Raw genomic sequence first — 21,107 nt, 5'->3', positions numbered from 1 at the left:
AAAACACTTGTTCCAAGTGATAGCTTTGTTCTAATCATTTCCCATCTTTATGGTAATAGTACATACATTCTGCTGGCAGACGGTATAAACAGTTCAACAGGCATCATGCATCATAATATCATTAATTCATAATTATTGAATCAATAATTATTTTGAAAAAATGAGACCATTTTAATGCATTTTTCAAATGATACTAAGTGTAGTAAAGCTTAAATCTGCACAAGAAATGAATGTTTTCTTAGAGCGGACTTTGTATGTGCCCACATCAGAACCAAGAGTAAGAATTTATAGGATTCAGTTGGAAGAAATGTAACAAAGAGACATCATTTACATCATTGATGCAGATTTTTTGGAAAACCCAAGTCATGCTATTCTTAAGATTCAGATTTTTGTTTGAAAAAGCAAATATCAATTTAACAAGTAAATTAAAAATAAAAAAAGGCCAACAAGACACCTTCTGTGGTGGTCAGTCTGCCTGCATCACCGTGCGGCTGAGGGGAGAACAGGGGGCTGAGAGCGGTCGTGGGGGGCCTTTGGAAGGAGAATGGGGTGTCGGCACAACTGCTGTGTTAGTTCCTGATCTCCTCTGGTAGCAGTGAACTGACCTCTCTGATGTCCGTACCTCGTCGTGTAATTCAGAGTCCTAATCAGGTGAACAGACCCAGAGGCAGGTATTCTGAGTATAGCCGAACGAATGATCCCCGTTGTTCTCACAAAGCTCGTGTTCCCAGCTCTGCTTTTCTTTCTTTGTTACCAGAAATTTCAGCTAAAATGCAACTGTATGCAGATATGCTTGTCTGCCCGGGGCAGGCACTCCGGGCCTGGGGTGGAGCTTTACCAGGAGGGAGGGGCTTCTGGGGCTTCCCCATCCTGGGGGGAAGTTCGCAGGCTCAGGTGCCACATCCCTGGTGCTGCCACTGGGCGTGGGCAGGGGGTCGGTACAGAGGGAGCCCCTGAGGAGCAGCGGGCCTGGCTCTCCACTCATTTACATTTAGATTGTGTCCCCTCGAGAACGGTAATTACAATTCGCTTGTGATTATAAAGCCTGTGTCCTGAAACCTTTATGCCTTACCCGACACTTGACTGCTATTTTTTAACTCTTCACTGAAATGCTTACCCGCTGGCAGGTGGATCCGCCGCACGCCGTTGCTTGTGGAGCTCTTGGAATGTGGCTTGAAATAGCTCATCAGTTCTTTTTGATGTGGAGGTTTATCTTAACATGGAATATTGGATTCCGTTTTACTGTCATCAAGTGTACTTTCTTCAGTGTAATCTGGGGAGGAAATGTTCCTGTGTCTGAACTGATTTTCCGCACAAATTACTTGCTGCATGGAACGGTGAGGATGGGTTAGCATTCCGGGGGTGAAAGCCGAATCAGGCGTTCCCACCACAACCAGACTTAGATGTACAGGAGAAAACAAGCCTGATGCTGTCGACGTGGGCTGTCGCTCCTTCCCCCAGGAGTGTCCCAGGAGGGGACGCGGCCCACAGGGCCTCCTGCAAGGTCAGGGCTCGGCCTTGGAGGGACGGGTCGCAGCTGGCATGCTCCTGCTTCCCTTTGCAGTGCATTATGGAGCGTGTCTTCGGGTGCATTCAGCCTGCAAATTCCTTTCTCCCTTTTCTTTCCTTTTAAAAAACTCTATATGATGGACATTCCAAGTGTAAACAAAATAAGCCCCAAGGAGCTTCAGCAGTTATCCACTGTGTGGACAGTCTTGTTTTGTCCATACCCTCTTGCACAACCCATTTTGGTTCATTTTGAAGCGAATTCCAGTCATAATTGCATCTGTTTTGATTATTGTAAACATTTCGGCATGTACATTCTTTTCTTTAAGACCTTTTTAATTATAGAGAATTTCAAATATAAAGATAGAAGCGTACGATAAACCCAATGAATGTTCCCATCGCCAGTCTCAGAAGTTATCAGCTCATGGCCAGCCTTGTCTCTGCCTTTCTTTCCTGTCCAGATTCCTCCCAGATTATTCTAGAGCAAATCCTAGACCCCGTGTCATTTCCTCTGTGGACAGTGCAGTAGGTCTTTCCAAAAGATGGGGGTAAAACTTCCCTGCAATACCATCGTCACACCTCAAAAACTAAAACAAAGTTCTCGGTATCATCAGGCACCCAGCCTGCCTGGGTGTATGTTTTAAGTATTTTCCTTAATCAGAAATAGACCTTTGTGAGACTGTTCACTTTCGAGTGTTTATCTAGATCAGCGAGAGGCCACCTGGGCTAATAGTGCCTCCAGTTTATACCCAGTCACCTGAGTCTCAGAGGATTTTTTTGGTCCTGAGTATTTTGGTAGTCATTAGACACAAACTAGAAAAAAGTTTTGAGAAGACACACCCCTTGTTTGTAATCTCTTAACCAGAACCACTAAAGCCTTTGTGATTTGTCTTCGGGTTAACTGTTCTCTTGATCCAGACAACGTACCTTCTAGAAACTTGAGTCCATGGGGACAATGCACCCACGGCAGATGGCCCGTTTTGAAATGCCGTGAGCTTTGCAAGTGTGGCTTCCAGAAATGTTTGCTGTTTGAATAAAGCTGATAAAGCAGACTGCCTAGAACATAAGAGTGATGTGGAAAGAAGGTAGCTGTAAAAATAGCTAGACCCAGTGTCCTTTGCTGCGTTTTTATGTCAGAATAAGTGCAGATCGCCACGGGGCTGCCAGGGGTCAAATGAGCTCTTTTCTGGGGAGTGACATAGCAAAATAACCCTCTCCCACATCTCTGGGAGGTAAAACTCTAATTTATTTATATATTTGCTAGTATTCTTTGAACAAAACAAGTTCATATAACAGAGATTTGAGTACTTAACATAGGAATCATGCCTGGATTTACTCTGAAAATTACATAAATTTAAACTTCCTAGAACTTGGAAATACAGGTGTCTTGAGGGTTCTCTGGAGAGCTTTCAAAATAACCCGGCCTTGGACCCTGGAGCGAGGTCCGTGTCCCGACTGAGTCACCTTGCAGCTGTACGCACGTTGCAGCCATACGTCTCGCTGTGCTGCAGCTTGAGGCTGTCACCATCCGGGTCCCCCCAGAGCGGGCAGGACCTGCTGAGTGTCCGACTGTCTGCTTAGGTGGAGGTTGCTAAAGAAGAGGGAATTGGTGCAGAGTCTTCTATTTTGTCCTGAATGTTGGGTTTCCCTTATGGTTTTAAGAAAGATAACAACTCAATTTTTAAAAATTGTTTTTTTTTAATTTGTCTTTTTCAAAAAAGTATTTTTTCATTGAGAAGTTCACATAACCTAATATGATTTTTAAAGTGTCCAATTCAGTGGTTTTCTGACTTTTTTTTTTAAATGCCTTTTTTTCTTGTGGGAAAATACGCATAAAATTTACCATCTTAACCATTTTAAAGTGTACAGTCAGTGGTATTAAGTACGTTCACAGTGTTGTACAACCATCACCACCATCCATCCCCATAACTCTTTTCATCTTGTAAAGCTGAAGCTCTGTGCCCATTAAACAAACTCCCCGTTCTCCCCTCCTGCTAGCCCTTGGGAACCATGATTCTACTTTCTGTCTTTATGATTTTGACTATTCTAAGTACCACATGTAAGTAGAATCATACAGTATTTGTCCTTCTGTGACTGACTTATTTCACTTGTATAAGTCTTCAAGGTTCATCCATGTTGTAGCATATTGTAGAATTTCCTTCCTTCTTAAGGCTGAATAATATTCCATTGCATGGATAGACCGCACTTGGGTTGCTTCCATGTTTTAGCTATTGAGAACAATGCTACTGTGACCATGGGTGTACAAGTATCTCTTTGAGACCTGCCTTCAATACTTTTTGTGTATATACCCAAAAGTGGAATTACTGGATCATATGGTAATTCTATTTTTAACTTTTGAGGGGGTACCATTCTGTTGTCCACAGTGGCTACACCATTTTACATTCCCACCAACAGTCCACGTCCTTGCCAATGCTCACTGCTTTCTATTTTTTAGATAGGAGCCATCCTAATGGGTGTGAAGTAGTCTCTCATTGTACTTTTGATTTGCATTTACCTAGCGATTAGTGATGTTGACCATCTTTTCATATGCTTGTTGGCCATTTGTGTGTCTTATCTGGAGAAATGTCTAGGTTTTTTGCCAGTTTTTTATTGGGTTGTGGAGTTTTCTGTATATTTTGCATATCAATCCTTTATCAGACATACGATTTGCAAATATTTTCTCCCATTCTGTGGTTTCCCTTTTTACTCTGTTGATATTCATTTCACTTCCAGCCTGTATGTGTCTTTGGTTCTCAGGTGGGTCTCTTATAGACAGTGTATAGTTGGATCATGTGTTTTTATCCATTCTGCCAGTCTCTGTCTTTTGATTGGAGAGTTTAATCCATTTACATTTAAAGTAATTTATGATAAGGAAGGACTTACTTCTGTCATTGTGTTATTTATTTCTATGTGCTTTACAGTTTTTTTTTTTTTTTTTGGTCCCTGCATTACTGTTTTCTTTTGCGTTTGGTTGATTTTCTTTGAAGTGAAATGTTTAAAGTCCTTTCTCATTTCCTCTTGTGTATATTCTATAGCTCAGTTCTTTGTGGTTATGGGGACTACATTTAGCATGCAGAAGTTATAACACTAATTTGAATTTGTACCACCTTAATTTCAATAACATACAAAAACTCTGTTCATTTGTAGCACCATCTCCCACCCTTTCGGTTGTTGATGCCACAGTATTACATCTTTATACATTGTGTGCCCAAAACATAAAATAATAATGCTTTTCAATGTGTTATTCTCTTAAATTATGTAGAAAACAAGATATGGAGTTACAAACCAAAGTTGTAGTAGCTTTTACACTAATAATTTGTTTTTGTCCTTTATATGTATTAGTGTTTTAAATCATGTAGACAACAAAAAGAGCAGTAACAAGCCATTGTTTCAATAATATTAGCTTTTATAATTGTCCATATATTTACCTTCATTGAGATCTTTTTTTTCCCATATGGCTTTGAGTTGCTGTCTAGTGTCCTTCCATTTCACCCTGCAGGACTCCCTTGAGCATTTCTTGCAAGCAGGTCTAGTGATAATGAACTCCTTCAGCTTTTGTTTATCTAAGTATGTCTTAATTTCTCCCTCACTTTTTAAAAAAAATTTATTTATTATTTATTTATTATTTATTTTTGGCTGTGTTGGGTCTTCGTTTCTGGGCGAGGGCTTTCTCTAGCTGTGGCAAGCGGGGGCCACTCTTCATCGTGATGCGCGGGCCTCTCACTATCGCGGCCTCTCTTGTTGCGGAGCACAGGCTCCAGACGCACAGGCTCAGTAGCTGTGGCTCACGGGCCCAGCTGCTCCGCGGCATGTGGGATCCTCCCAGACCAGGGCTCGAACCTGTGTCCCCTGCACTGACAGGCAGATTCCCAACCGTTGCGCCACCAGGGAAGCCCTCTCCCTCACTTTTGAAGGAGAGTTTTGCCAGATATAGGATCCTTGGTTGACAGTTTTGTTTTCCTTTTAGCACTTTGGTATGCTGGCTCACTGTCTCTGGCCTCAAGTTTCTGATGAGAAATGTGCTGATAATCTTATTGAGGATCCCTTGTATGTGACAGTTTGCTTCTCTCCTTGCTTTCAATTTTTGCTCTTTGTCTTTTGAAAGTTTGATTACAGTGTATCTCAGTGTGGATCTCTTCAGGTTCATTGAGCTTCTTGGATGTTTATATTCATGTCTTTCATCAAATTTGGGAGGTTTTCAGCCATTATTTCTTCAGATACTCTCTCTGCCCCTTTCTCTCGCTTGTCTCCTGGGACTCCCATGATGTGTATATTGGTCCAGTTTATAGTGTCCCATAGGTCCCTTAAGTTCTTTCTGCTTTTTTTTCAATTTTTTTTCTTTTTCAGACTCAGTAATTACCATTTTTCTATCTTCAAGTTCATTGATTCTTTCTTCTGCATGTTCACATCTGCCTTTGGATCCCTCCAGTGAATTTTTCTTTTTTGGTTATTGTAATTTTCAGTTCCAGAATTTCTTTTTAGGTTTTCTGTCTCTTTATTGATATTTCCATTTTGTTCATACAGAGTTTTTGTGATTTTCTCCACATCTTCCTTTAGTTCTTTGAGCATCTTTAAGACAGTAGTTTTAAGGCCTTTGTCTAGTATATCTACCATTAGGTCGTTTTCAGGGACAGTTTCTGTTGATTTATTTTTTCCTTTGAATGGGCCATACTTTTCTGTTTCTTTGTATGCCTTGTGCTTCTGTTTTTGTTGCTAAACACTGGACATTTGGGTCTAATAATGTGGCAACTCTGGAAATCAGATCTGCCCATACCCCAGGGTTTGCTCTTTTTTATTATTATCCTTTTTTTTTTTTTTTTTTTTTTTGGATTGCTATGGGCTTTCTGTGTGCTGAGGATCATCCAGAGGTATAAACTTAAGTTCTTCTCAGGTCTTTTCTGGGCCTGTGCCTTTCCCTGGGCATGCATGGTCACTTTCTAATTTTCCACATACGTGCAGTTGTTTTTCAATGTCTGAGTCTTTAATGTCTGGCTCCCAAAAGAGGAAAAAGAAAAAGGAAGGTGGAAAAGGCTCTGAGCCTTCAAATCCTCTGCAGCTGGAGGGAAGGTGCAACAACACTAGTGCATTCCCCTTTCCTGTACCTCTGTGATCAGAAGCAGCAATCAGAGCATAGATGGGTGGGTTAGGGAGGGTGGGAGGGAGATGTAAGAGGGAGGGGATATGGGATGTATGTATACACATAGCTGATTCACTTTGTTACACAGCAGAAACTAACACCATAACTAAACCAATTATACTTCAACAAAGATGTTAAAAAAAAATCAGAGCATGGATACCCAATCTTTAGAGGAGGGGGTCTTTTTTCCCACCCTGGTTCCCACAAGCTGTGCACAGTCTGTCCCAGGAACATGGGCACAGCTGCCTGCCCCCTGGTTGGGGTGGGGGTGGGGAGCTGCTGCTGGGCTAAGAGTTGAATTTGCCCCCAGTTGACCACAACTTACTGTCCAGTTCTTCCCCTGGAGGTTGCAAGCCTTCAGTAGTCTCCCGAGTTCCAAAATAATTACACCAGACAGTCCTGCCAGAGCAGGTGTTGTCCAGTGGGGAGAGGTTCCTGGTGTCTCCTGCTCCGCCTTCTTTGCAGGATCCTCTCCTGACTGACCTTTTGAAGTAAGTTTCTCTTTGTGTCCATCACTTCTTTGGTTTAGCTCAATTCTACCCAGTCCCAAATCTCATAAATTACGGGTCTTCATCGTGGTTTGGTTCTGCCCCAGGAGTGTAAGGTGTGCTGCATCTAACATCTCTGACCTTAGTGCATCGTTCGGTATTTCTCACCCAAGGTGGAACAACTCACCTTTAATTCAGTGATATGAGCCCGGTAACGCTGCCTTGGGCGGAGCTGCCTCTCATTTCCCCATTGGTGGTGTTTCCGTGGAGAGAATGAGGAAACGGCTTCCACTCCAGGCCCAAATGAGATGCTGGGATGGCAGCCCTGCCCCGCTTGTTTGTGGTTCTTTCTGCCCTGTTGACTTACAGGTCTCTGGTTAAACGTGGAGCTGGTGTTCCTCTTTTATTTCTTCTGGAGATAAGACTGGTGATAGTAGTCTGTCACAGGTGAAAGTGCTCCTGTAATTGTCCCCTCCTTCTAACACCTTCTAACACTTGTCAGGTTTTCACTTTGGGAACCAGCTGAAGGTTCCTTGCTCAAGTCGATTCCTCACAGGGCTTCAGGAAATGATCTGGAGGAATCCCCCGTCCGTTATTAATTTGGTGATTGCTCAGGATATTGGTATGCGATGCACAGAAGCTTCCGTATTCTGCGGCATCCTTCCTTTTCTCTTGCAGCACCCGACCCGTAATCTCTGCTTTCCTGCTCAGGCAGTGTGCTTAGTTGGGGGGGGGTGCATCTTACATCCTGTAGAATCAGAAAAAGGCCGATGCCTCCTGCTCCTGGAAGCGAGGCAGGCGGAGTCATTCTGGGTGCAGGTGACGAAGAGCCTGTATAACTGCCGGACTTCCAGGGGCCGCTTCTTTGGTGCAAATGCACGTCTCTGTAGGCGTGTGAGTTGAGACTCTTATGGTTACTAGAAACAGAAACTCGGTTCAGTCCAGCTTAAGCAACAGAAAGCGACGCTCTTGGCTCTTAGATCTGGCGAGTCGAGGAAGGGTCTGGTCTCAGGCACTTCAGGGGCTCACATGATTGTTTTGTTCTTGAAGTAAAGCTTACCTTTGGTGACCTGTACAGGTCTACGCTTACTTCTGTGAGTTCTGACTAGTATCACCTGTGTCTCCCCCACCGCTTCCAAGGTGCAGAACCTCTCTACTCTTCCAGAAGTCCGCTCCTGTCCCTCGCAGGCAGTTTCCACCCCCTGTCAGCAATTGCTGGCTTGGTTTTTATCTTTAGAAACTTCATTAATATTCTGTGACTGCTTACCAAATTACCACAAATTTGACAGGGTAAAACAGTGGATATGTATTCTCTCATAGTTCTGGAGGCCAGAAGTCTGGAGTCAGTATCACTGGGCTGGAAACAAGGTGTGGGCAGGGCTGTGCTCCCTCTGGAGGCCACAGGGGAGGCCCCTTCCTGCCTCTTCCAGCTTCGGGGGCTGCCGGCACTCCTTGGCTGTGGCCCCATCCCTCCACTCTTGCAGGCCTGCATCTTCACGTCTCTGCCGCTCCATGTTGGCACGGCCCGCTCCTCGGTGTGTGTCTCAAACCCCCCTCTGCCTCCCTCTAATAAGGACACTCGTGACTGCATTTAGGGCCAGTCAGATAGTCCAGGATGATCTTTCCTTCCCAAGATCCTCAACTTAATCCCGTCTGAAAAGATCCCTTGACCTTACAAAGTAATATTTACGAGTTCTGTGGATTAGGGCCTGATATCTTTGGGGGCCATTATTCAGCCCACTACAACCACAGATGGGTTTTGCCTATTTTTGAACTTCATCTAAATGGAATAATGTAGAATATGCTTTATGTGTCTGGATTTCTCCCATCCAGCATAATGGTTTGGACATTCATTCATGTGGTTCATTCATTTTTTATTTTAAATTTTAAAATTTATTTATTTATTTATTTTTGGCCACGTTGGGTCTTCGTTGCTGCGCGTGGGCTTTCTCTAGTTGTGGCGAGCGGGGGCTACTCTTTGTTGTGGTGCATGGGCTTCTCATTGCGGTGGCTTCTCTTGTTGCGGAGCACGGGCTCCAGGCACGCGTGCTTCAGTAGTTGAGGTACGTGGGCTCAGTAGTTGTGGCTCGCGGGCTCTAGAGCGCAGGCTCAGTAGTTGTGGTGCACGGGCTTCGTTGCTCTGTGGCACGTGGGATCTTCCTGGACCAGGGCTCGAACCCGTGTCCCCTGCATTGGCAGGCGGATTCTTAACGACTGCGCCACCAGGGAAGTCCCGGTTCATTCATTTTTATTGCTGAGTTTTCTGTCCTATGAACTTGTTTCTTCGTTTTTCGGTCGGCGGGCTTTTCTACTTTATGAATGGAGCTGCCTGAAACATTCTTGGGCAAGTCTTTTTATGGACGTATATTTTCATTTCTCTTTGGTAAATACTGTGGAGCAGAGTTGCTGGGTCACAGATAGATGTGTGCTTTCTTTTTAAGCCATGCCAGCTTTTCCATGTGGTTGTACCAGCACTGTTTGAGAGCTTAGTTTCTCCACATGCTCACCAGCATTTGATTTTGCTTGTCATTTTAATTTTAGGCACTTTAGGGGTTGTGACTGTGGCTTTACTTTGCATTTCCTTGGTGACCAGTGATACTGTGTACTTGTTTGTGTGTTTGTTGGCTGTTCCTAATCTGCCTTTGTCAAGTGGTCATTCCATTGTTTTGGGTTGTTTGCCTTTTTTATTGCATGGATGGGAGTTTCTTTTATATATTTTGGATATAAATTCTTTGTCAGATACATAGATTGTGAATATTTTTTCAGTCTGTGGCTTGCCTTTTCATTTTCTTCACACTTTTTTTTTTTAAAGGCATAGTAGGACTTTATTTTGTTCTGTCAAAAACTTTTTATTTTATTTCTTTAAAAACTTACAGACAAGTTGCAGAAATACAAAAAATACTGGTTTAGTCTTGGTCCAGTTTCACTGACTGATTACATTTGCCCCATTTGCTTTATTTGCACTCGCTTGCTCATGTTTCCTCCCTCCCTCACCGTGTGTGTGTGTGTGTGTGTGTGTGTGTGCGTGTGTGTGCATGTATGTAGACTCACACACGTATTTTCTCTGAACCACTTGAGAGTAAACTGCAGACATCATGCTCCTGACCCCTAAATGCCTCCGTGCCTCCTCAGGATTGAGGGTGTCCCCAGTGTAAGCGCAGTGCAGGGGTCAACTTCAGTTCACTTAGCCTCAGCTCCACGCCCCCATCTCCCATCCGCCTTTTGGTTCTGCCCATCCGTCCAGCCGTGTCCTTTGCAGTGTTTCTCTCAGTGCAGGACCCAGTGCAGGATCACACGGCTCTGTGGTCTCCTTCAACCTGGATCAGCTCCACGGCCTTTCTTTGTCTTTTTAAGACTTTATTTTTTATGCCATATTCTCCCTCCTTTAAAAAGTGTCCTAGAGAGGAAGCTCCCTATTTTGGATTTGCTGATGTTCCCTCCTGGTGGAGTCGGGTTGTGCATCCCCGCTGGACGCTGTGTGAGGCGTGTCCCCAGGGTCTCGTGCCCACAGGTGCAGGTGCACGGTGTCCATCTGAACCTCACTGGCCTTGTTAACTTTGGTCGTCTGGTTGGGTGTTGTGTGATGTCTCCACTGTGGCGTTACTGTTTTTCTCCTTGCAGCTAATAAGCAGACCGTGGGAGGCTCTCTAAGCCGCGCAGATACCTGCTCCGTGTCTGAGTGTCCCCCTAGGTTGGCATCCATCGCTGCCTCTCTCAGAAGCATGATTTCCAACCCCAGCCTTTCCCCCACATGGCTTTCTACTGTCCAGAACCCTCCCTTCTCCCCCGCGGATGGATTGATCGATTGATTCGGCCATTGAGTCCATATTGGTATGGACTTCTGGATCCCTATTTTTAAAATGACCACCCCTAATTATTTTTGGTGTTCAAATTGTCCCATACTTAGCCAGAGTCCCTTCAGGCTGCGTCCCTGTGACATCCCCCGTCATGTTTGGTTTTTGAGCGTTTTCTGGCTTTCTGGCAGAAGATGCTTCAGGCTCATCTTGCCTCTTCCCTGTGCCAGCTCTGGAATCAGCCATTTATGTGGGGAGCTGTGGTTTCCCACCTCTTCCTTTTTCTAAAACCCTTTTTATTTTGGGAAAGTTTTAGATTTACAGAAAAACAGCGAAGATAGTGCAGAGAGATCCCATATACCCATTCCCAGTTTCCCCTATTATTAACGTCATTAGGATGGTACATTTGTCACACCTAATGAACCGGTATTGATGCATTGTTACTAACCGAAGTCCATACTTTAGGTAGGTCGAATTTCCTTACCTAATGTCCTTTTCTGCTCCAGGACCCCATCCAGGAGGCCACATGACATTTAGTCATCATGTCTCCTTAGGCTCTTCTGGACTGTGACGGTTTCTCAGACTTTCCTTGGTTTTGATGAGCCCTGGCTCTTTTTAAAGGGGACTGTGTTAGAATCCAGGTCTGGGCGCTGGGATTGTCTTTGTTTCTAAGCCCGCGCAGTGGACAGAGCTAGGACAGTTTACATATGGAAACACACATGCACGTATATGCGCACACACAGGTACGCACGCATACACATACTTAGACGCACACACATGTACACGCGTCCGCGTGCATGCACACAACTTAGGAACTGAGCTGCTGCTGAGCCCCAGCCACCTGGCGGGGAGCCCCAGGCTTCACCTTCCATGTCTGCACCTCTCCTTCCACAGAGAAGCCTGGCTCCCAGTGCCGTCCGCATGGCAACTCGCTTGCTCAATCCTAGGATGTACCTAAAGTAACGTCAGAGTAGCTTCGCCCAGACAGCTGTCAGAAACAAACCTACCAGGCAGAGTTCAGGGTTCGTTAGCGGCCGAGACCCAGGGGAGCAGCCAGTGTTGTCCTGGGTCCCTTGGCTCGGCCCCTTCTGTGTGTTCATGCTGTTCATCTGAATGCAGTCGGGTCCTTCTGTTTCTCTTTGCTTTCAGTTGTATACTTATTTCCCCTGCCCGTCCTTATTGAGTTAGTTTTATTTTTTGAATATAAAGAACACAAATACAGTTTTGAAAGTCAAAGTTCTACCGAAAGGTGGTCCGAGAAGAGTCTCCTGGTGGGAGCCAGCTCTGTTGCTCGGGGCCCCTCCTTCCTGGGCTGCTTTGTGCGACTATCACAGATGTGTGGGTGTTGACTCAGCTCCCCTTTACACGCGGGGGGGGGCGGGGAGCAGACCTGTGCGTGGGCCTTGCGGATCGTTGCGTCTTCTCCCCGGCCCAGCTCACCCTGGCAGTCCCACCCGGCAGTCCCGCCTCCCCGCTCCTTTTTCCAGCTGCACTTGCTCCATTGTGCTCTGCAGTTTATTTGCCCGATTACCTATATTTGGATATTCAGATAGTTTCCAGTATTTTGCAGCTGTAAGTGATGCTGAGATGAATGGTCTTGTGCATGTGCACTTTTGTGTTGTAGGAGGGGCACCTTCAGGGTGAGTTCCTAGAAGTGGGTTTGCTGGATTGGAGGTTAAATGTATGTATTGTGTTGTTAGCTGTTGTCCAGTTTCTCCAGAGGGGTTGCACGCTGTTCTGTTCTCACTGGCAGTGTACCGGGGGACCTGTCTCCCCCCTGGCTCACCAATAGCTGCATCGTCAAGCTTTTTTTTTTTTTTTTTTTTTTTTTTTTCGTCAAGCTTTTGAGTTCTGCTAATCTGATGGGCAAGAAATGGTATCACAGTATAGTTGAATTTGAATTTCTCTGATATAAATGAAGTTGAACATGTGTTCATATGTGTGTGAGTTGTCTATTCACGTCTTTTGCCCATTTTTCTGTAGTGCTCTTGCACCTTGTCATCAAATGTTAAGAGCTCTTTGTATGTTAAGGATATTTTCTCGCTTCATCTGAGACATATATTGCAGATATTTTCTCCCAGTTTTGCCATTTGTCTTTTTATTCCCCTCGTCCCTGATTTTTTTGGGCCACGTGTCTTAGTCTGCTCAGGCTGCTGTAACAAAATGCCACATATTGGGTTGGGTGGCTTAAACAACAGACATGTATTTCCCGCAGTTCTGGAGGCTGGAGGTCCAAGATCAAGGCGCCTGCAGATCTGGTTCCTGGTGAGGCCTCTCTTCCTGGTTTGTGGACACCACCCTCTCGCTGTGTGATCACGTGGCCTTTCAGTGGTGTATGTGTGTGGAGGGAGAGGGGGAGCTCTCTCTTTCTCTTCTTATAAGGGCACTAATCCCACCAGGGGGGCCCCACTGTCATGACCTCATCTAAACCTAAGTACCTCCCAAAGGCCCACCTCCAGATGCCATCACTTTGGAATTAGGGCTTCAATGGATGAATTTTGGGGAACACAAGCATTCAGTCCATAACATCATGTAAACTTTAAAATTTTTTGATCTAGTCAAATGTATCAGTCTTTTCTTTCGTTGTATCTGGATTTTGAGTCATAGTTAAAAAGCCTTTCCCTACTCCTATAGAAGAATTTATCCGTGTTTTCTCCTAGTACGTGTATAGTTTCAGTTTTTATGTTTAGATCTCGTTTGTGGTGTGAGGAATGGATCTAATTTTATCTTTTTCCAGTGGCCATCCAGTTGTCCTGATACTACTTATTAAAAAGTCCTTCTGTGCTGCAGTGATTTAAGATGCCTCTTAGTCATACTCTAGATCTCTGTTTATACTTGCATCTGCTTCTAGACCTTTATTCTGCCCGTGGCCGCTCTGTCTGTTTCTGTGCTGGGACCACAGCGTCTCGGCAGGGGCCCCGAGGCTGCCGGGTCTCTGGGTGGCGGGTGCGGCCTGCAGCCCCTCCCCGAACTTCAGCGTCAACAGGTCCAGCTCCATAAAGAGAGCTCGTTGGCATTTTTATTGGGATTGCATTCAATTTATTAATTTGTGATGTCCTAACCAGGAAGAGGGGAAGTCTTTGTGTTGGTCCACTTCTGTTTTTGTGTCTTTCAGGAGTGATTTTAAATATAGGTTTACAATGTAGATTTTAAACAGTTGAACAGTTCTTACTAAGTTTATTCACAGATATTTGATTTTTGTGCTGCTCTTGTAAGTGGGATTTTCTCTTTCATGTGTTCTGGATCTTCTTTTTTTGTGGACAGTCATTAAACAGTTTTTTTTTTTTTTTAACCAGCACTTTATATAGCTTTTGTCATGTACCTCACTGTTTTTTAAATTACACTTTATTTTGACGTCATTACAGATTCACATGCTGTTGTAAGAAATAAGCAGAGAGATCCCACGTCCTCTTTACCCCTTGTCCCCAGTGGTAATGCTGTTTCTTGGTTTCAAGTCCAGCTGGCCGACTTTTTCTTTCAGGTCTTGCATCCTCCGCACGGCCTCAGCCTGGCTGGCGTGGAGGCTCTTCCCCTCCGTCCCCCTCCCCTGCGTTCCCTCGCCTGCCCTGCGTGTTTCTCTGTTGCCCGCTTCTCTCCCGCTGTGCTCAGGATTTCATGGTGCCCTGGGGGTTGGGGTAGGGGTGGCAGCAGACAGCTTCAGTCTTACTTCTTCCCCGGGTGGTGACTCTGAATGCAAGCGAGCTGCCTTCTCCTGAGACCCCCCTAGGGACCCCCTCATAGAAAGGCTAGGGCTGGCCTCAGTGCGTCCCTTCCCTGTAGTAGCCGTTATTCCAGGCCGTGGAGTTCCCTGTTGACCTGCACTGGGGTCACGGCCCCGTGCAGCAGAGGTGCCCACAGGAAGGGATGCCAGGCTACCAAGCCTGAGCCCCAAGGTCACGGGCTCTGTAGGAGCCAGTGGGAGATGCGAGGAGGGAAGCAGACCCCGGCAAGGGGCCGGTTCTCCAGAGGAAGCAGATACGAAGTCCCTGGAGTGCCCACGCTCTGGCTGCTGGGCTGCAGACTCCGAAGGGCAAGAGGCTGCACGCCCGTCCACCTCACCAGCCACGGCCCCAAACTCATGACGGATTCCCTGTTGCTTCTTTCAGCTCTTGTTGAGTTGATATCTTTTTTGCAAAGAGGACCAGAGTGTTATGAGCCCTTTAGCCAGTATGAAGAGTAATTCTAGGTTTACAACTTTCTTAAAACCATACCCCTGTTGTTCTTCATTGCTCATGTGTATGTTTAAAAATAATTACTGTACTCTGTAGAATGAAATGAAAATATTGCCTGCCAAATGATTACTGTGCTTTTAAATGACTCTGCATATACTGTGTCGTATACGGGCAGCTTAAACGACTTTAATTATATGTCGTTAGGTTTCCTTTTCCACCCTGAATATGTATGAAGGAAATCAGTCTGCAGCAGCTGCCGCGTTCTCTGTATGTCTGAGTTGGAAAAGCTTTTGGCGTATAATCGATCCATTTCTGGAAGGAATGGCTTCGGGCTGATGGTATGTGGTTTGTGAGCCTTCGCTTTGCCCGGTGGTCCTGGGTGCCTCGTGCTCCTTGGCGGGAAGGAGGGGGGGAGATTCCGGCTCTGGACGCCTGTTTCTCTCCTAACCCTTCCCCTTGGGTGTGTTTCAGGCTCTCGGGTCCTGCGAGGTTCACCTCAGTGGCCAGGCGCCCAGCGTCCTCTCAGGAGGATGCGGGAAACAAGTCATCTTAACCTTGTGCGCTGCCTGTGGCCCAGCTCTGAGACCTCAGAGCCGCCGGCTGCCAGTGTGGACCGGCCCGGCTCGTAGGCGGGTGCACGCTCCTTGGTCTGTGCCGCTGGGCTGGGCCTTGGCCCTCCCTCCGTGGCCAGCATTCGTGGACGGTGCAGAGGGTCACATGGGCCAGTGCATGTGATGGACACCCCAGAACAGACCTGTGCCTGGCCCAGGCCGGACTGCCTTCTGCCCCGTCCTCCACCTGTCCCGTGCTTCCTAAATCTCTCTCTGTGACTCTCGGTCACCACAGCCTCTGTGATGGGCGTGCTGTCGGGGACATTTGCACACGTTCTGACACAGCAGTTTGCTTTTCTCATTTGTGCTCGCCAGGGGCCCCAGCGTGGCTGCCCCGATCCAGGGTCTGGCCCTCGGGCCCAGCTCTGTCTCGGGAGGTGGCCTCAGGGCCAGGGGACCTCCCCCCACCCCATGGGTTCCCTGTCACCTCTGCAGTGTGTTTCTGGGCCTTGGGCTGTGGTGACCAGAGTTAGCATGGAGGGGGCTCAGTGGGTGACAGGGGGCCCCGGCAGGAGGAATTAGGTCTCACTGAAGATCTAAAGGAAAGTCAACCTCGTGAAATAACCTGAAGTTTTACCTGCCTCAAAGGGATTTCTGAGTTGGTCTGAGGACAGAGGCTGAGGGGGTTCCTCCTGGGGCGGCCTGAACAAATTGCCACAAACTACTTGGCTTAAAACAACAGACATTTATTCTCTCTCAGTCAGTTCTGGATCCAGAATCTGCTGGGCCAAAATCGAGGCGTCGGGAGGGCCTTGTTTCTTTTGGAGGCTCGGGGGAGGATCCTTCCTGCCTCTTCTAGGTTTTGTTCCTGGGCTGTTAAAACAAAGTGTGGGAAGTGGATGTTTGTGTAACTGACAGCTGCCTTACACAGAAGAGTGCTGTGCAGACTGAGGGCGAGAAAACCAAAAGGTGTGTGAAACCGGAAGCTGGGCATCAGTCACCGCACTTGAAAGGTTGAGCCAGAAGGGGTTGCACAAATAGCATGAAAATGGGGGCACGTGTTTTTATTTTCATTTTGATCCTGTAATAAACTTATGAATTTTTTGGGAGACGGCTGTTTGCAAACGTAGTCTAGGTAGTATTGAATCCTTATAGTTTTTTTAGTGGCCAGTTTTGCTAATACATTTATAATTTATTTTTAAAAAGCAATAGACTTATATCAACTTTTCCCTGATACACTGTAGTTTGTTCAGTACCGTTTTATCCTGTCAATGGCTAACGGGATGGGAAGGGCAGACCGTCGTCTTTGTATTTGACAGACATTGAAAGTTATGGCACAGAATCAGACTCTTAGGGTTCTTAACTTGGCTGATTCTTTGCTTGTACTTCCAGGATGTGGGTTTTTTTTTTCTCATTGAGTTGACAGGGACCCAAATCCTTGCTCATGTGGTGGTATGAAGTATCCCACCCATGGTCTGAAGTTTGGCTCCAGTAAAGGATCAGAATAAGCTGAAGTGGGTGGTGTGAGGTCCAGTTACGAGGGGGCCTCAGGAAAGAGAGATTAATTCACAACCAGGCACTGATTCTGGATGTTCCCCCACGTGGATATAAAGGATATAACGGGATGGGATATCATCTGGAATAGTCTGGGAAGACTGACTCGGATGAAATGCCTGCTTCCTGTTCTGTGTTGGGGTCCCCTCGTGCACACCCTCTGCTGTGGTTTGAGCCAGTTGGCCATCAAGCCGCCTGTGCTGGATTCCAGCCAGAGTCCTTTTGTGTGTGTGTGTGACGATCTGCCCTGGACCTGAGTGCAGTCAAGTCCTGGCTGTGACAGTGGCACACAGCTCACCCGTGTCCAGCCACATGAGCAGGGTCCGTGGGGAGCCCCGGGCACACCGCTGGAGCCTTCCCTGCCTCTGTGGCCCCAGACACAGCTTGGGTCAGAGGGTCCCCGTTGGCATGGCCTTTCCTTTGGGACCGTGCTCTGCACCATCACAGGCAGGCTTGGGCTTCCATTCCTTCCGAGAGTCCGAGGCCCCCTCCTTGCAGCTGTCAGCCTCCCTGTGACCACGGCCTGAGTTAGGGGGCGGCTGGGTTAGTGCGTGCAGCCGGTGGTCAAGAGGGACGGAGGGCCATTGGCTCCCTCGGCTGCCCGGTGGCAGTGAGGTGCCACGCGGTCCTTTGCTCTCGTCCTCGCAGGGTGGGAGATGCTGTGGCCACGTTGCATTTTACACCTGCCGCCTTTGGGTGGCTTCTCCGCAGCATTACCGCCGAGGCTGGAATTGTGGGGCAGAGGCGGGCGTGGCCGCTGCCCCGAGTCCCGGCTGTCAGTCTGACTGCGGTTAGTGCCGCTGGGCTCTTGGGGTGGAAAGCGCTGTTCCTGGGCTCCAGTCTCACCTGGTGTCGCCAAGCGCCCCGTGTCCTCTGGTGGCGAAATGGCCTTCCTGGGGGAGCCGATGTGCCAGGGAACCTGCAGAATCTGCCATTCAGGGCCTGGGGCAGAGCCGTTGTCTCTGAAGCTGCCATAATGGGGTGGATCACAAGTCTTGTTGCCCAGCCGAGCAGGAATTTCAGGACCCGACCACGGCCCACTCCGAGTTTCGCTTTATTCTTGCTGCTTTTTTTTTTTTTTTTTTGGACCATTTTTAAAGTCTTTATTGAATTTTGCTACAATATTGCTTCTGTTTTATATTTTGGTTCTTTGGCCGTGAGCCATGTGGGATCTTAGCTCCCCGACCAGGGATCGAACCTGCACCCCCTGAATTGGAAGGTGAAGTCTTAACCACATGACTGGCCTCTTGCTGCTTTTTGAATAAGTGGATGAAAGTCGTTTCTTTAAAACACTACTGAATCAAGCCCTGAAGCCGTATTTGTGAAAATGGCTTTGTTTGAACGTGGAGGCTAATTCTGGGGTGTCCTAGGGTCCTCTTCCCTTGCATCTGGCCAATGATAGAGGCAGTGAAAGAAGGAACAGCACGTAACATTCAACCTGACTGATTTCCTAATTACACATAAGTTACATAGGTAGAACATACCATTAGGAGCTGAAACTTTGGGGGAGAAACTGTGTGCTAATAACCCTAAATTGAATATCCATGTGCATTCTTTTTTTTTAAATTAATTTTTACTGGAGTATAGTTGCTTTACAATGTTGTCTTAGTTTCTGCTGTACAGCAAAGTGAATCAGCTATATGTATACATATATCCCTTCTTTTTTGGATTTCCTTCCCATTTAGGTCACCACAGAGCATTGAGTAGAGTTCCCTGTGCTATACGTTAGGTTCTCATTAGTTATCTATTTTATTTTTTTATTATTTTTTTCCATTTTATTTATTTATTTATTTTTTTGCATTGGGTCTTCATTGCTGTGCGCAGGCTTTCTCTAGTTGTGGCGAGTGGGGGCTACTCTTTGTTGCGGAGCACGGGCTCTAGGCGCACGGGCTTCAGTAGTTGTGGTGCGCAGGCTCAGTAGTTGTGGCCCACGGGCTCTAGAGCGCAGGCTCAGTAGTTGTGGCACACGGGCTTAGTTGCTCCGCGGCATGTGAGATCTTCCTGGACCAGGGCTCGAACCCGTGTCCCCTGCTTTGGCAGGCGGATTCTTAACCACTGCGCCACCAGGGAGAAGTCCCTTAGTTATCTATTTTATACATAGTAGTGTGTATATGTCAATCCCAATCTCCCAATATCCACGTGTTTTCTTCATCATTTTACAAAGTGTCTCATCACTAACACAAAGTGCCGTTCCTGGTGTTTTATTCATGGATTTGGGTAGATGTTGGTAAGGCACAGAGTGTTTGAAAACCTGCAGGAAGATCCTACAGGAAGAGGAGGAGTCATAAAGATGGTGTTGGTCTTCAAGAGGGTCCTGGTTAGGGGGGTGGGGTCCCAGAACTGGAGACTGGCTTCCCTGCTCTCTGTGAGCCACTGATGTGATGCCGTGTCCTCCTCCTGTGGTGGTTCTTTCTTTGTGATGAACCCTTGCCTTGCTACACTGCTCTCTAGTGAAATTTTACCGGGAAAGCACTGTTGATTTCCCCCACCCAAGCGGGCTTGGTAATGACTCACGACCGATGTGCTTTGTTTCCATTCCAGGCAGCTTCGGTCACCTCCTTGTCGAGCCTGGCGTGTATGCACATGGTGCGCTGGGCTGTCTGGAACCCCGTGCTGGAAGCCAGCTCCGGGCGGGTGATGCTACCTCTGCAGGGTGGGATCCAGCCCAACCCCTCGCACTGTCTGGTCTATAAGGTACCCCCAGCCAGCATGAGCTCCGAAGAGGTAAATTGTTAGAGGCTCCGTAAGTATGATGATTTTCTATGAGCTTCTAGCAAGTTCATGCATTTTCAAAATCAGAAGCTGACAAATATGTTTGCTGATGTTTCATGAGCACTGTTTTTTCACGTCATGGCTGTGCCCTTAAAAAATAAGTGTGGTTTCTGAGTCATAGTCGGCTGTGAACTCACTGAGGCCGGTTTTATCTGGGGTCTTATAATGTCCCCGGTCATGTGTCAGTCTCTCAAAGTGACCTGCGGGGCCTGTGGCTCTTATTTGTATACATGATGCCATGAGATCCACTTCTGTGCTTTTTAAAAAGCCCTCTTTTTTTTTTAAAATTTATTTTTTTTTGAAGTATAGTTGAATTACAATGTTGTGTTAATTACTGCTGTACAGCAAAGTGACCCAGTTAACATATATATACATACATTTTTTCATATTCTTTCCCATTATGGTTTATCACAGGATATTGAATATAGTTCCCTGTGCTATACAGTAGGACCTTGTTGTTTATCCATTCTAAATACACTGGTTTGCATCTGCTAATCCAAAACTCTCCCCCCCAACCCCCTCCCCCTTGGCAACCACCAGTCTATTTTTTGTGTCCCTGATTCTGTTTCTGTTTCATAGATAGGTTCATTTGCATCATATTTTGGATTCCACATATAAGTGATATCGTACGGTATTTGTCTTTCTCTTTCTGACTTCGCTTAGTATGATAATCTCTGGGTCCAGCCATGTTGCTGTAAAAGGCATTATTTTGTTCTTTTCTATGGCTGAGTAGTATTCCATTGTATATATGTACCACATCTTCTTGACCCATTCATCTGTCCATGGACAGTTTGCTTCCATGTCTTGGCTATTGTGAATAGTGCTGCTGTGAACATTGGGGTGGATGTGTCTTTTTGAATTAGAGTTTTCTCCAGATATATGCCCAGGAGTGGGATTGCTGGATCATGTGGTAATTTTATTTTTCGTTTTCTGAGGAACCTCTCTACTGTTTTCCGCAGTGGCTGCACCAACTTACATTCCCACCAACAGTGTAGGAGGGTTCCCTTAATAAAAAGGCCCCCTTGAAACGTTTGGTGCACTGGGGGCTGTGTCTCGTGTGCACAAGCCTGGGGTGGGAGCCGGGCGGTGGGCACTGCCCTGACTGGTCTTTGTGACTTGTCACTTATACCCAC

At 46.5% G+C, this 21,107-nt stretch overlaps 1 protein-coding gene across 5 annotated transcripts in view; it reads left to right on the top strand.

Annotated features, from left to right (window-relative positions):
- The window catches only part of NPHP4 (nephrocystin 4), a 140,480-nt gene that overhangs the window by 51,689 nt on the left and 67,684 nt on the right, over positions 1-21,107 (top strand). For all 5 annotated transcript variants that reach the window (XM_059905402.1, XM_059905470.1, XM_059905347.1 and 2 more), the window contains exon 11: positions 19,744-19,926. In XM_059905402.1, coding sequence (XP_059761385.1) covers positions 19,744-19,926 — 183 coding nt within the window. The remainder of the gene's footprint in view (positions 1-19,743; positions 19,927-21,107) is intronic.

This window comes from Balaenoptera ricei, chromosome 1 (assembly GCF_028023285.1).
Source record: "Balaenoptera ricei isolate mBalRic1 chromosome 1, mBalRic1.hap2, whole genome shotgun sequence".
Taxonomy (NCBI): domain Eukaryota; kingdom Metazoa; phylum Chordata; class Mammalia; order Artiodactyla; family Balaenopteridae; genus Balaenoptera; species Balaenoptera ricei.
The sequence above is the reverse complement of the archived record's forward strand: the minus strand, read 5'-3'. Positions and strand labels throughout refer to the sequence as shown.